The sequence below is a fragment of the Ictalurus furcatus genome, chromosome 19 (genome assembly GCF_023375685.1).
Source record: "Ictalurus furcatus strain D&B chromosome 19, Billie_1.0, whole genome shotgun sequence".
NCBI classification, from domain to species: domain Eukaryota; kingdom Metazoa; phylum Chordata; class Actinopteri; order Siluriformes; family Ictaluridae; genus Ictalurus; species Ictalurus furcatus.
The window spans coordinates 22,216,792-22,231,041 of record NC_071273.1 but is presented as its reverse complement, the minus strand read 5'-3'; the positions used below and the strand labels follow the sequence as shown (position 1 = coordinate 22,231,041).

Here is a 14,250-nt window from a genome sequence, read left to right as displayed (position 1 = left end):
CCTGGTGTTCATCTCACCAATACTGAGGGGTGTTTCCAACTGCTAGGGGTCATTAGTATTCTTCCATTTCTCATCAGAGGCAAGAACACTGACCGCCAGCTGGGAGCAATACTTCAACAATGCTCCCGTCAGGATACAATAAACGTCTAGGTTGAAGAATAAGCGATAATAAAACGGAGATCTGAAAGTAAAACGAATCAAGAAGGACGACGACAGATGAAGGTGCGACCATAGACGTGAGGATGACTCAACCCTCCTGAAAATAAACACGGAAAAGACGCGGCGGCAGTCGCTGGCATACTTTCTAAGGCACTACGCGGCCTGTGCCCTTGACCTTGTGGGGAATGTGCTGAACCAGGAGGTTGTCGTGACCAACAGGCATGCGCGTGGTCATGTGGGTAGAGACGGGTGCAGCTGCTGGTGATCGTGGCGCTGTACGAGAGAGACATTCCTGATGATTCTCACTGGCCCACATCGCTATTCCGTACACCCTGCTCCAATTCCGACTGTACACTTCTACCACTATGGCTGATGAGGCGATGATATTTTTGGCTCATTGAGCTAGAAGGACGGGGAGAGAAAAGAGAAAGGAAAAGGCCCTCAAAGAGAAAGTTTATAGTAAATTGGAACAAAACGTATCATTGATCGATATAAAACTCGGGTGCTTTAATTTCGATACTCCATATTTCTAGGGCCGTTTCCATTTAAACAGAATAGAAGAGAAAATACGGAATACAATAATGCAACACATATCCGAGCATGACGAGTTAAAAGATCTCGGTTAATGAAAACACAAATTAAAACATATCCAAGTGTTTACTTGGCAACCGAAGCTGTTTAAAAGAGACCTCGAACCACGTCTTCATTTCAGTCTGGATTAGGATGCCAGATATGACCCAATTATGGCTTCTTTTTTTCCCCCGCTTTATTTTATTTATTTATTTAATTAATTTTTAAACAGATGTACAAATTTCCTGCACTTCCTGTCCAGAAGTACTGCTGCCAGAGGTCATCCGGGGTACGTATGATCGATTTGCCTACAGGAGAATCGCCGAGAAAAGTTTATAAGCTCTTGAGCGTTAGTAGGTCACATGACCATAACCATATGTAATCTGTGCTAGGAACTCGTTTAACTTTAAACCCCCGGAAGCGTTCTTCTGTAAACGACTTCTGTATTTTATTGTTGCGTGTGTTTGTTTGGGGGTTTTTTGGTTTTTTTTTTTAAACCACAAGCCAATACCTTTGGTTAGGTTTTGGCGAGAAGCGATTAATAAGAGCGAGTCTCCACACGTCAGTTTGAACCGGACGAATATTACTTGGGGTTGTTTCCACAGGTGATTTTAAAGCGGGTAAAGTACCTCACCTTCCCATGTCTGATTAGGTCATTTCTGCTTATATAAAGCACTTTGAACGGCCTCTGCATAATGAAGCGCGCTAAAAACAACACGCTTGCAGATATCGATAAGTATCGACAAGTGGTTTGACGATGAACGGTTAAAGGGGATGAGACGAAGACAGGCGAGAAACTGCTGTGTATGGTGTTTAACTTTGTCCTGCCCTTGTTTAAGTACAGGCTGCAGCCTCCACTTCTTAAATCCAACGCAGGCTCAAAAGTTACTTTCAGAGGAGCCAGTGTCCTAGATTTCCTCCTTCGTAGCTTTGGGTAAAACACGACGCACTGTGTGATGTAACGGTTTGTGACAGCACCGCGAACTCGAAGCTCACCTTGCGCCAGGCCTGCTTGATACACAGTCCAGGCTAGAACTGTGCGGCATTGTTTATAAAAGTGTGACTTTACTAAAATAGACTTGACATTTAGCATAAAAGGACTGCTGCAGATCCAATTAGACAAGACACATTCCTTCATGCTGAGTGAACATCATTGCGGGATTTAAAAAAAAAAAAAAAAAACCTGGAATACTTGGAAGAACAAGAATATGAAAGGGGAGGGGGGGGGGTGGGGGGAGACAATCTACGAAGTACATCTGTCTGAGACGAACTGATCCGAGACTGAATGAGAAGAAGAACGCGAGCAAGGAAACGGTTCAGAGAAAGAGAGTGACTCTTGGAGGAAGTGAAAGCTTTGATTCATCATTTGAAGGAAATGATGAGAAAAATCTAATCATGTCGAGTGTAAGCTCTCGGTCAGAAGTTTCTAATCAAGCGTCCCACCTTATGATCCATTTTCCTCGGCACCGAATGCTCTGTTCGGCATAATTTCCAAACGAGGTTCAGCTAACCACAACTCGAGTGAACATCAGCGAGTTAAATCCCCCTGACTGAACACCCGGCTCGGATTCGGATTGCCTGGCGTCCGGACGAAATCGCAGAGATGAGGGGAAAAAAAAGAAGCCTGGTAGGTAAAGCCGGTGACCCCTGAACCCTCTCTTGTTCTACTACTTTTCTCTCTATTTGTCTACTTAGCGAGCAGTGGCACTTACGAATGATTGACGTCCTGCCACAGGAATCCCGAGAATGCACAAGCAACACAAAACAGCACCCGAAACCCAGAGGCAGGGGGCCAAACCAATCTGCAAGCCAGTTTCAACCCGAAGTGCTTCTTTAGCCCACTGCAGCAAAAGCGTCCTTCAAATAGCTTGGAAACACCCGAATTTAGAACCTTAATGGCTTTCTGACCAGTGACACAGCTTTTCATGTAAACTGCCAACTAGCTTGTTGAAAAACTGGAATATTCGATTACTTTAAATCCTGTCTCGGTGCATAACCGATACAGCTTAAAGAACTCATAGCAAAGTTCAGACCGAGGCTAGTGGTACAACGGGAACAGGAAGAAGCAAGACAGAAACTGCATTAAAGAAAGTGTAATCGGAATAAACTTGAGGTTTAAGAATAATTGAAGTGACGAAGCAAGACCCTTTAATTAAGTTAAAAAAAAAAAAAAAAAAGGAGAGAAAATTGGATGTACGAGTAAAACCAAAGGAGAAGCGTGACGAAGGTGACACATGAGGCATTTACTCCCCTCCCATTATGACCCCTAATACACTTCAGGTACCTGTGCACTGAAAGAAAGTAATGGGAGAAAATTAGGAACGTTTTTGGGAAAGTGTGGGTACGTTTACACCACGACGACGACGTACTAAAAACGGAAACGTTTCTCCTTCGCGTTTTTGAAAAGTTTCGCGCGCAGACAACGTCGTCGAAACCATCCTCGTTCACACGGATCCGCGAAAACGGCTAAAAAGCGCTGTACTGTGCATGCCAGGCCAGTAGGTGTCGCTGTCACTTTGTAAAGAAACACGACACGCCCGCGCAGATAAGCGTCCACGTCAAGGCGTCGGCCATGTTGATCCGGGTAAGTTTTAAATACTGAAAAAAATCCAAATAGTGCATCTTTAAGTAATAACTGACCATCGGTGTACCAAAATGGAACAAAATCGTCAAGTACAAATCAAACAGTGAGCCGCCGGCAGTCCGTCTGCTTTCTGTGTTTTATTAGCAATAAAAGGATACAGATATCCTCCAAAACAGACTATTACAAAGATAACGATTAGGTTTTGAAGACCCTTTGTCAGAGTAGATGTGGGTCAATAACGTGGCGTATGTAATAAACGCGTCTCCGCTGGTCGTAGTAGTGATGCGATAAATCTACACTTTGCTGGAGAAGAGTCAATAAACTCGAAATCCTGAGAAGCACAAGCACAGTCCTGTACTCGCGCACATGCCTATAGACCGAACACGTAACACGCGTGCGCATGACGTCATCGTTTTCACAAAGTTTTTGTACGTTCACACAGAGAGGGAATTGGCATCGCTGTCAAAAACTCCCGCTCGGAAACCCGTTTTCAAAAATTTTGCGTTCTCAAGCCCCAAAACGCTGTCGTCGTGGAAACGAACCGCATAAAAACGTTTTCCGTTTTTTTTAAGTTGAAAACGCTGTCGTGTAAACGACCCCTTACAGTAAAAGGAATGAGGGATTAAACCTGTTTTTCCTCACATGCTGGAGTCGAGAGGAAATTACACAGCACTTCATCATAGACTACAGGCCAGAAGAAAAGGAAGAAGGAGGCGAGAGATGGAGGGAGCAAGTCCTGGCAAGCCGACACACTCCGTATTTCAGAGACAGATGTGTGATGACTACAAAACGATTGCACATTCTTTTCAAGGGAGTAGGGGCTGCTTTACGTTAGTGGAGAAGTATTTGGGTTAGTTTGGGCCGTCCAACAACAGTCCAGCACACTGACGGAGTGAGCGGTTGGGCGTGTGTCCAATTAGCACGTATCGCACGTCCGTAGGACGTACGCTTGCCGTTCTCGAAAACAGTCAACTTTCACCTCATCTCTCAGACGTTAGTTAATGAATTAAGCACTAAACCAAATTCTCGCTGTAGCACGTGGACGCTTTACGGCACGCCAGCGAACGCTTTCCAGATGAACACTATCCATCCTAATCAGAGACTGAATGTGCCCGGAAACCACATTCTAGCAACACCTACACCTGAGCGCACACACCTTGTAGTCCCATTTCGTTCACCATCTCATATACGAGTAGATTTGAAACAATTCTCCGTTATCTTTTTAACATTTGGTTTTTTAACTTACAAAGGCCCGAAGCCTCAACTGCTATTTTAGGTACTCGTGCTACGTACAGCTGAGTGCGGAAGTTCCCTTGTGCGTCTCGCGTGGCGTCTGGAGGTGAAGATGTGCTTCACGTTGACATTTTACACCTCAACTACAGGAAAACTGAATCGCAAAATATCAACCAAAAAAAAAAAACCCACACAAATTAAATAAATAAATAAATAAACAAACGTGGGTGCCAAAATCAACAGAACAATGGTTTAAAATGTCACCTCATGTTGTCATAAGAGGGTGCACAAACTTTTGCACTCAACAGCATGTATATAAAATTCTAGCCTTGCCGCATCACTCGGTGAAACCTCACACGCTAAACAACATGTGGCTAGAAAGTCAATCGTCTTTGCGGACTACGTTTTGTCTTGGGGCGCACAAACTTTTGCACTCAACGGCATCATTATATACACACTGCACAAATATATATATATATATATATATATGTGTTGCATCGAATGGGTGATGCAAAACTCAAAACCGAATTTCCATTCCGGATAATGACTCTTCCTTCCAGTCTTGCCCCACACACACACACACACACACACACACACACACACACACACACACACATATATATATATACAGAGAGGAAGGACATCATGTAAATGAAGGAAATGCTGTCCCTCCAATTGTCCTCCTCCGCAAAAAAATAAAAAAATGTAACAATTAAACGGGAAACGTTCGAGATCCAAAGAGCTCGTGTTTCTTCCTCCCGTGTTTGATTCACATCCTTTACTTTACTCGCACATGACGCCACCTTTTACTTCCCACTTTACGACACGACCCTTAAATTCCTATGTGGTGATCTCCTGCTCCGTCTACACAGGCGTACGGTGCTGCAGTGATGTGTTAAACACCAACGACGACAAAAAAAAAAAAAAAAAAAAAAAAAAGTCATGGAGCACCTAGAACATTCATAAACTGCACGAGTGTGTGAGAGCTGTGGCTAACGGACATGACGTGAGAAAATCAGACACGTGCTCCCACTCTTTACAGTGACGCAGCTGGCACAGCTCCAAAGGAAAAGTGGAAGATACGGGATGAGTGAAGCGTCAGACGAGAGGCAGGAGTACGATAACCAGCTCACGAGTGCACTTCACCAGCCATGTGGTCCCAACCGCGCTCTTAAAATAGGACACGGAATGAGAAGTGACGAGAAAAGTCACGCGTCAACGACGTGTCAAAACCATACACTACGCTCGACTACAACTCGTAACTGGGAATTTCCAAACATGGACGAAAACAATTGGGAATTCGTACTCGTAAATTCAGGACTCGAGATCAGAAAGTGGCGTCAAATCAAAATGGCTGCTCGTAGCGACAGCAGCAAACAAAGCTGGTTAGATGGTTGAGACGAACACAGAGGCGTCCACGGTACCAATAAAGCCTGATAGGATTGGTTTGGTTTTGTCAGCTCAAAACTAATCCCGTAACCCTGAGTTTCTTCAACTAGCTTCGTGGTACAAGCCGCTGGTCTCATGTCTTGGTTGATCATAAACCTAAGAAGCTAAAAAACAGCTAGCGTAACGTTAAAACGTACAGTAAGCTAGTAAGGCTACGCCCACGTTAATCCGAATAGATCTGAAAATCGCATTTTCGGTTTAAAACCCTTTATTAATCTGGACTAATGTGGAACAGTGGTCGCCAACCTTCTTCCATGAGATCTACCTTCCTGCAGGTAACATCTCTACACACCTGAAGAGCTTCTTAAGGCTACGATTAGATGGGACGATTAGGGTTGGAGCTGAAGTCTTCAGGACGGTAGATCTCCAGGAACAGGGTCGGTGACCACCGACGTAGACGGACGTAGTCTTAGTTGGCTAGTTAAGTGCATCAATACAAACGAGTTCTATTTTTGCAACAAAGTTTCTAATGTCGTAGACCGTCTTTGTTCCCTCGACTGAAAACAAGCAAGTCGTTGGCCAGCGTTTCAACACCTCGAGAGTTGTGGTGTTCTGTCCTCACAGGACATCGTCCGAGTCAGACCAGCGTCTTTCTTTTCTCTCGTCACGACAGCGATGCACTGGAACACATTCTGCTCGGTGTAGTCACATACCAGGATGTTCCTCGATTTTTAAAAAAAAAAGTTGAAACCATACTTACATGCTGTAACTACTTGCCTTGCACCCTGCTGCACTACACACATCGTCCGCGCACGCTAGAAATCTGCCAGATCGCAGCTCGGCTGATGCGTGTAGTGCAGCAGGGTGGTCTTATACAAGACATGTAGTTACAGCATGTAAGTATAGTTTCAGTTTGAAATGAGCTTTGGAATTAAACACAGCCTACACACCAAATCAAAACTGTTGTCTTGGAAAAGTTAATGAGGAGGGGGGTTTTTTTCCAACCCCTCTCTGGTTGAAGCTATAAATAATTAATAATAATAACCAAACAAAATCTGCTTGTTCTCAGGCTAGTGATTTGTCCTCCGCTGTTATTAATAAAAGTCCCGTAAAGAAAAACGTTTACTTCCTGCATACGCCTGTATTAAACATGACATTACTTTGCTTAAAACCTCCCAAACATTTTCTGCTGATTTCTATCAGAGTAGAAATTAGGGATGAAATTCTGCGAGAATACTTCTTGGAAAACTACACTTAGTGATACATAAATAGAACAATTCCAGGAAAGCTTCCACACTTTTAGTCAGTGGATGGAAAAAAAAAATTTTTTTAAAAACTTTTTTTTTTTTAAATTCCCAGAACAGATTTTTAACTTATTTCAAATTCACTGTTCCATGTTGGGTTTTTTTTTTTCCCCTCTCAGATCACGAAGTCACGGTTGCGATATTGATCTGGAAACTCTGGCTTCTGAAAGCAAACCACCCGAGAAACTGCTCGTTTGTGGTGGTAGAGAGCAGAACGGTTCCAGTTTAGGCATGTTGTTGGCGTTGTTGGTGGAAAAAAAAAAAGAGCTAAAAGCGAAGAAGAACGGACCTGGATGGAGTTAGAAATCCGCGACACGGATCCATATCGTCGGACCGGCCTGACGCGTCAACGAAGAGACAGCGAAAATGATTCGTTAGCACAAGCTAAATTCCCGTTCGGTCGACATCCCAGAGTGGAAAGAGCCGCTCTTGTCTCACGCTTGGAGGAAAACGTTTTACAGTGAAGGAATAGAACTCGTCTGCTTTAGATCTTTCCCAAATTACACTGCAGATCTCTCTAGGGCTCCGTACAAACCAGGCCTTACTCGTTCCCTCACACACTTTCTCTTCTGACTCTTGGTGGCCAAACCCCCTGCTGCACCCCACATGACCTCTGACCCCCTGAGACACTAAGGGTTCTGCTCTGAAAACATGATTGATTTATCCAAGGACGCACCCCCACCATGTCAGGCTGAGAGAGCGCGAACGTGCCAACTTGCACACACAGCTCCACGCGTAACTGCCATCTAGACCCCCGTAAGGCTAAACCCTGCGACATGTGCTGTTCCTCCTCCTCCTCCTCCTCCTCCTCCTCCTCCATGAGGCCTGGCTTTAGAACTTAAACGAGGAAACACTCATCCAGAATTCAGCTTGTTTGCTTTTACTCTGTGAGTCAGATTTGCACTTCTACACTAAAAGCACTACCTCTATGACCAAACGTAACCCGAGAATCACCCAGAAAGTGAGATTGACACTTTGGAGAAGAGTCATTTCTGCCAAACACAACGTGCTATTCAACGGTCGGCCTCCTGCGAGCAGCGGAAGTTCCCCCTTTGTCATTCCTCTTCTTCAATGACCTTCACGACACACCGTGAGAATCTCAGCCACAAAACACTCAGCGTGAGTGGAGTGATGAGACTTCCTGCACTGCTCAGTTTCAATACTGCAAAAACCTGTTCGTTTTAATTTGAGGGGTTTTTTTTTAAAAAAATATATAAATAAATAAATAAATAAATTTTTATACTCGGATGCCCTGCAGCTGCCACGTCACAGCGAACGGCTCAAATTACTCCACTTTGACTACCGTTTGATTCTCGTCTCTCGTCCTTACCTGAAGCTCGCACCACGCTACTTCCACGGTCGTCTCGGTATCCAAGCCCTTGTAGACGGTTTTGAAAGATCCACGTCCGATCTCGATGTCGAATTTCAGGAAGCGGCCGTCCAGCGACGTCCCCACGGCTTTGGTTTCCACCTCCTCGTCCTCCTGCACCTTCTTCTCCGCCTCTCTTTGCTCTGCTTCCACGCGAGCCTTCGCCGCCTCCTTTTCCTCCTCGCATTTCTCAGTCGCGTCGCCGTCCGCTTTGCCTTTCCGCTCTGGCACGCTCGTCACAACAGGCTGCGTGGGTAAAGTCCTGGGAATCTCGCTCTGAATCCAAGTAGCATCTACTTGCACGCACGGGAGATCCTTGTCTATACCATCATCACGCCCGAGTCCACCTCCTCCAACCACATCCTCCACGGGCTCCTCTATTACAACGGCTGAACAGACCTCCGGAGCTCGGTCCGGAGCCGAGCCCAAACCCAAAGAGCACACGGACGACTCGCAGTCCGGGAGAGACGTCGGGATGCAGGCTTTGCTCGGGAGGTCAAGCGCCGTGACGTTAGAGTCGCAAATGACGCTGCGGCGGAAAAATCGGTGCTCTGCCGTCTTAAGATCTTTGTCCATGGTGTGGCGGCGGTGCCGGACCTCCACGCCCAGTTTCTCACCAAGCATCGAATCCGACCCAGAGCCATTCACATTTTTAGGGGGAGGAGCCAGAAACTCCACGCCATCATTAGGGTTTTGTGACATCTTCACTCCAGGAGAGGGAAAAAACAAGCAAACTTTTAAAAGAATAAATAAGTGATACTATCAAGACTAAATCCTAAATGTAAACCGGGGATGGGGGTGGAGTTGGGAGTTGGCAAAATAAAATCTCAGATTTTGTGTGAAAGAGCCTGGAATTATTTTGCGTGGTACTTATAAACAGTTATCGATACACTCCGTCGGGCCCGAGCCCAAAAGAGGAGGAGTTCTTTTATAAACGTAAAAGAACAGGATGCAGTCACAGATCAGCAAGCGCGTACGGCAACAGAGAAGCGTCAGATCCACACCATCCATCCTGCAGTGAAGCGGCGAGAGTCCACGCTGAGCATCAGGAACCACAGGGAGGACGGGCTAAGAGCCTGCTTGCCTTTTTGCTTTTTTAATCGTTCCACTGTATGAACGGCCAAACTCAGGTCCGGAGTCACTGCGAGAGAACACATGCAGAGAAAACCTTTAGCGTAAGGGGGAAAAAGCTCAACAGTTGTAGCTTTTATTTCCAGAAACAATCACATTTGAACATTTGTGTGTCTTTCAATTAAAGAAAAAAAAAATCCACCCTAAACAACTTGCAGAACAATTTTTATAATAATAATAATAATAATAATAATAATAATAACTAGATGGGTAAAGTTCGTCATAACAAACTTTGATGTTGGCTTGAGAAAGCGAGTCTGAAAGATACATAGTGCCAATCGTTATAGAGTTAATTAGATAGACAGACAGATCGAATGCCAATAGCTGTAGAGTTGGACAGATAGATAGATAGATAGACAGACAGGTAGACAGAGAATGCCAATAGATTGAGTTAGATAGATAGATAAATAGAAATGAAATACAAATTTCCGTTATAATATGGACTTCATTACCCACAATGCCATTTGACTACCTGTTAATTAATAGTGCTGCCTGTGAGATTTATCCCTCGCTTCATCTCTACCTAGAGAGTGATGCAGCAGCACTTTACTAGTTTAACATGTCCAGCTGTCTCCCCTGTACACACTTGCTCAACGCTCACACTAACACAAACGTCATCGCCATCACACTCGCCATCTTGCAGTTCGCGACTAAACAAGCCGAGTGTCTCCCTTAACTCGGCATCGTATAGCTGTGGTGCATTCTGGGAACTTGGAAGTCCAGCGTTTGTTCCTACTTCTGTGTTGGATTTCTCAGAAACATGATGTTGGACGTCGCTGGAAAACGGCGAGTGAGAAAACAAGCTCTTGCTCTTTTCTTCTCGCTTTTAAGAACTTTATTTAATAAATCACTTTATTTAAAAAAGTTTCCTTTTTTTGTAGAAAGTGAATTTAAAAGCAGGACCGTCACCCTAAGACGAGCAGTTACTTATTTCATTCTTGCCACACAGGTCAATCATACTGACGTTATTTTTATTTTTTTATAACACAGTTAGATCAAAAAATCATTTACGACATTAACAGTGAACCCTACTGAAGCGCAGGACAGTGTTATCACAATCGCATCATTTCAGTGTGGTGTATTTCTCAGTATTTCATCTCAAAGTAAACATTTCCAGGGGGAAAAGAATCTCAGTTAGCTTCCTTCTCAATAATTGCACACCCAGTGCTTGAAATGAAGACAATTTGGCAGCGCAGGCTCTCGGTTACATCCACTAACAGCTCAGTGGTTTGGCATGCAGCTACGCCGAGGGAAGAGGAAACACAGGGGGAAATTAGCCTCAGTGACCTGGAGTTGTTTTAGAAGTTTTATGGAGATGCATCACAACTACCCACGTGACAACATACAAACGGGGCGGGAGGGGATCCCCAGCTAGGTTTATATATGATGGCTTTTTCTTTTTTTGGGGGAGGGATTTGAAGGTTTATGGCCTGTTCTTCACCTCCTGTGGCTGCTGAATGAAATGTGCTGAGCCAGAACAGGCACTTTGTATCAAATTTCATTAACATAATGTAACGTTAATTCAGGGGTATGGGGCAACAGAGGCAACACTTCAGGAGCAACGGATTTATAAAGAAAATCTGGACACAACTGAATAAACAGCTCAGACGACATAATGCTGAACCTATACCTCGTTATAAACATGTATGTCAAACTCGCTTTCAGATTCATACACACATACACATTATATACATATATATACATACATACATACATACATACACACACATACATACATACATACATACATACACACACACACACACACACACATATATATATATACACATACATACATATATACATATATATATATATATATATATACACATACATACATACACACATACACACATCACACTTTTTTTTTAAACAATTACATTTTTCAAGAAGTTTATAAGCCACGTTTAATGCACGTGAATAATTATAAAAAAAATGAATATTTACTAATTCCTTCAATAATTAAACTACATAATAATTAACGTTAAACATTTTTTTCGCAGACTGCTAGCTAGCTGTAGTTCTGTTATACTCTCAGCGTATTCCAGCGAACGAGCCAATCCTCGCACAGAAATCAATAAGTCCAGCCAATCATCTCACAGGAGGCGGGATTTGTCGTAAACGGGTAGGGATTTATACAAACTAACTAAAACGGGAACGACGCTGCATTTAGGCGAGCCAATCCGTGCACGGGACTCGGTGACTAGCCAATCGTCGTCGAGGAGACGCGGTGACCAGGAGGCGGGTTTTGTCAGAAAGCGGGTGGGATTGAGTAGTAATAACGCTGCGTTTTAATGTGGATGTGGTGAGGATGTGGTGTGTGGCCTCGTCCACGCCGGTTAGCGCCATTTGCGTACTTTTATTAGCTCATTAGCGTGTTCGAGTACAGTTATATACTAACAATAATAATAATACAAATAAAAAATACATTATTATTATTATAAATATGAAAAATAGAACGAGCTTAATCATGGTGAGAAGTTTATGAAGATGTAGCAGTGTTGATATTAACGTTACTGCAAATGCAGCGTCAACAATGCTGCAAAAACGACCACGTAGACATTCTCATCATGATTAAAATGTCGTTTTGGAGCGAATTAAAACAGCAAAGAGTGCTGTGTCAGTATGCCAACACCAGCTGATCTCTCTAACTAACATTAACACACTCTCTCTCTCACACACACACACACACACACACCTCGAACACTCAATCCCAAGATCATGCTTCAGCGAATATAAACACACAGCAGTTTGGTGTATCACAGTAAAGCTTACCTTCTGGATCATGCACATGCTTCTTCTTCTCAGACAGAAAGGCAGCAGTTGGTTGAGTTTGCCAACAAAATAAAACCCGAGTGATGAAGGCGAAAAAAACCCCAGGGCTAGCTCTCTGTACCACACCACCACTAAGTCATAAATAACAACAATATTATCTCAACATGCTGACTTGTGACCTTGTGGAAATCTTTCGAGTGTCCAACAAAACAATACTGGCGTCTCTCCCTCTCTCTCAGTGTCTGAAAGGGTTTGTTATTATTTTTTATTAAAAAAAAAAAAAAGATGGTATCCGAGCCGGGCTACCGCTTCATGCTGCTCCTGGGTTTCTGAGAATCAATTCTGGTTAAACAGCACCACAAACAATCCGTAGTCTCGTCTGTGCTGAGTCCAAATCCAGTCCGGATGATATGCAAAGACAAACAAAGTCGATTTAGAGTCCGTTAAAGGAGAAAAACGGAGGAATACGAGAAAAACACTGCTCTCTATCTCTCTATCTATCTGTCTGTCTGTCTGTCTATCTCTCACACACACACTAACTGTCTGCGTCTCCGTGTAGAAATAATATAATATAAAATAATCTAATATATATTACACAGGGGGTGTGTGCGTGTGTTCAGTTGCTCTCACTCACACACACACTCTAACTCTCTCTCTTCTTCTTCTTCTGCTTTCTGCTTCTTCAGTCTGTCACGTTAGAGCTGAGCAGGACTCGACCCGCCCACTAAGCACCATTTTGTTTTACCACAAATAACCGAAAGATGGCGCTTTTCCACACAGAACAGAAAAAGGTGCGGATTCGCGTCGCTAGCTCAATGCTAACCCTTACAGGAACTATACGAAATAGAACCGTTTTCAAAGCAGAAACGTATACTATTATTATTTGTTTGATTATATGTATAAGTAGTAAAAAATTAATGTGTAAATATACATATGTATATATATTTAAGACTCGTTATAGTATTTTCGCTAGTCACGTTTCACTTCCGAACTTTTCCGCGTGCCATTAATCCAACACTGAAAGCTGATTGGTTAGCTAATACTCTCCAGCAACCAATTGTTGGACGACGTATTAAAATATTCAAAGAGGTCCTCATACGGGTCTTTTTCACTATTCACGTTTCACTTTCGAGCTTCCCCGCGTGACGTTGGTCCAACGCTGAATGCTGATTGGTTATTTTTGCGTTCATTTTATTTTGAAGAAATAAAATTGAATGCAGGTCATAGTCAAAGGTTGTTTAGCTTTCGAACTTTTCCACACTTTTGTCAAAGTTTCGTCAATAAATCAACGCTGAACTCTTACTGGTTACCCTGAAAGTCATAATAAAAACATAATTTCACCTTTAAATATTATTTAATGTATAAACACACATATAAAACATGGATAAATATTCATAGAGGTCGTTATCCTCTTTATTTTTTTTTTGCTAGTCATGTTACACTTTCGATCTTTTCCACATGACAGTAAACCAACACTGGACTCTGATTGGTTACGCAATACTCTCCAGCAACCAATGGTCAAATTGTTGAAAGTCAAGAAGAAAAGAAAAAGAAGAAGTTTTATTTATATGGTGCCTTTCTCAAACCCAAGATCGCTTTACATCAGGATGATAATAAAAAAAATTCTTAAGTGCAGAAAAATCACAGGACAGTTAACAGAATGGGGCGAAGGATGAAGTGATGGAAAGTATTATGGGAAAGGGCCTGGAGCTACTCGTGTACAACCAGGGTGTTAT

The 14,250-nt window shown here is 43.2% G+C and overlaps 1 protein-coding gene across 5 annotated transcripts in view; it reads right to left on the bottom strand.

Annotated features, from left to right (window-relative positions):
* wnk1b (WNK lysine deficient protein kinase 1b) overlaps positions 1-13,214 on the bottom strand; it is a 96,849-nt gene extending 83,635 nt beyond the window's left edge. For all 5 annotated transcript variants that reach the window (XM_053650752.1, XM_053650756.1, XM_053650753.1 and 2 more), the window contains exons 1-2: positions 12,515-13,214; positions 8,570-9,749 (exon numbers count right to left, since the gene is read on the bottom strand). In XM_053650752.1, coding sequence (XP_053506727.1) covers positions 8,570-9,310 — 741 coding nt within the window. In that variant the 5' untranslated portion in view covers positions 9,311-9,749; positions 12,515-13,214. The remainder of the gene's footprint in view (positions 1-8,569; positions 9,750-12,514) is intronic.
* Positions 13,215-14,250: the final 1,036 nt, after the last annotated feature.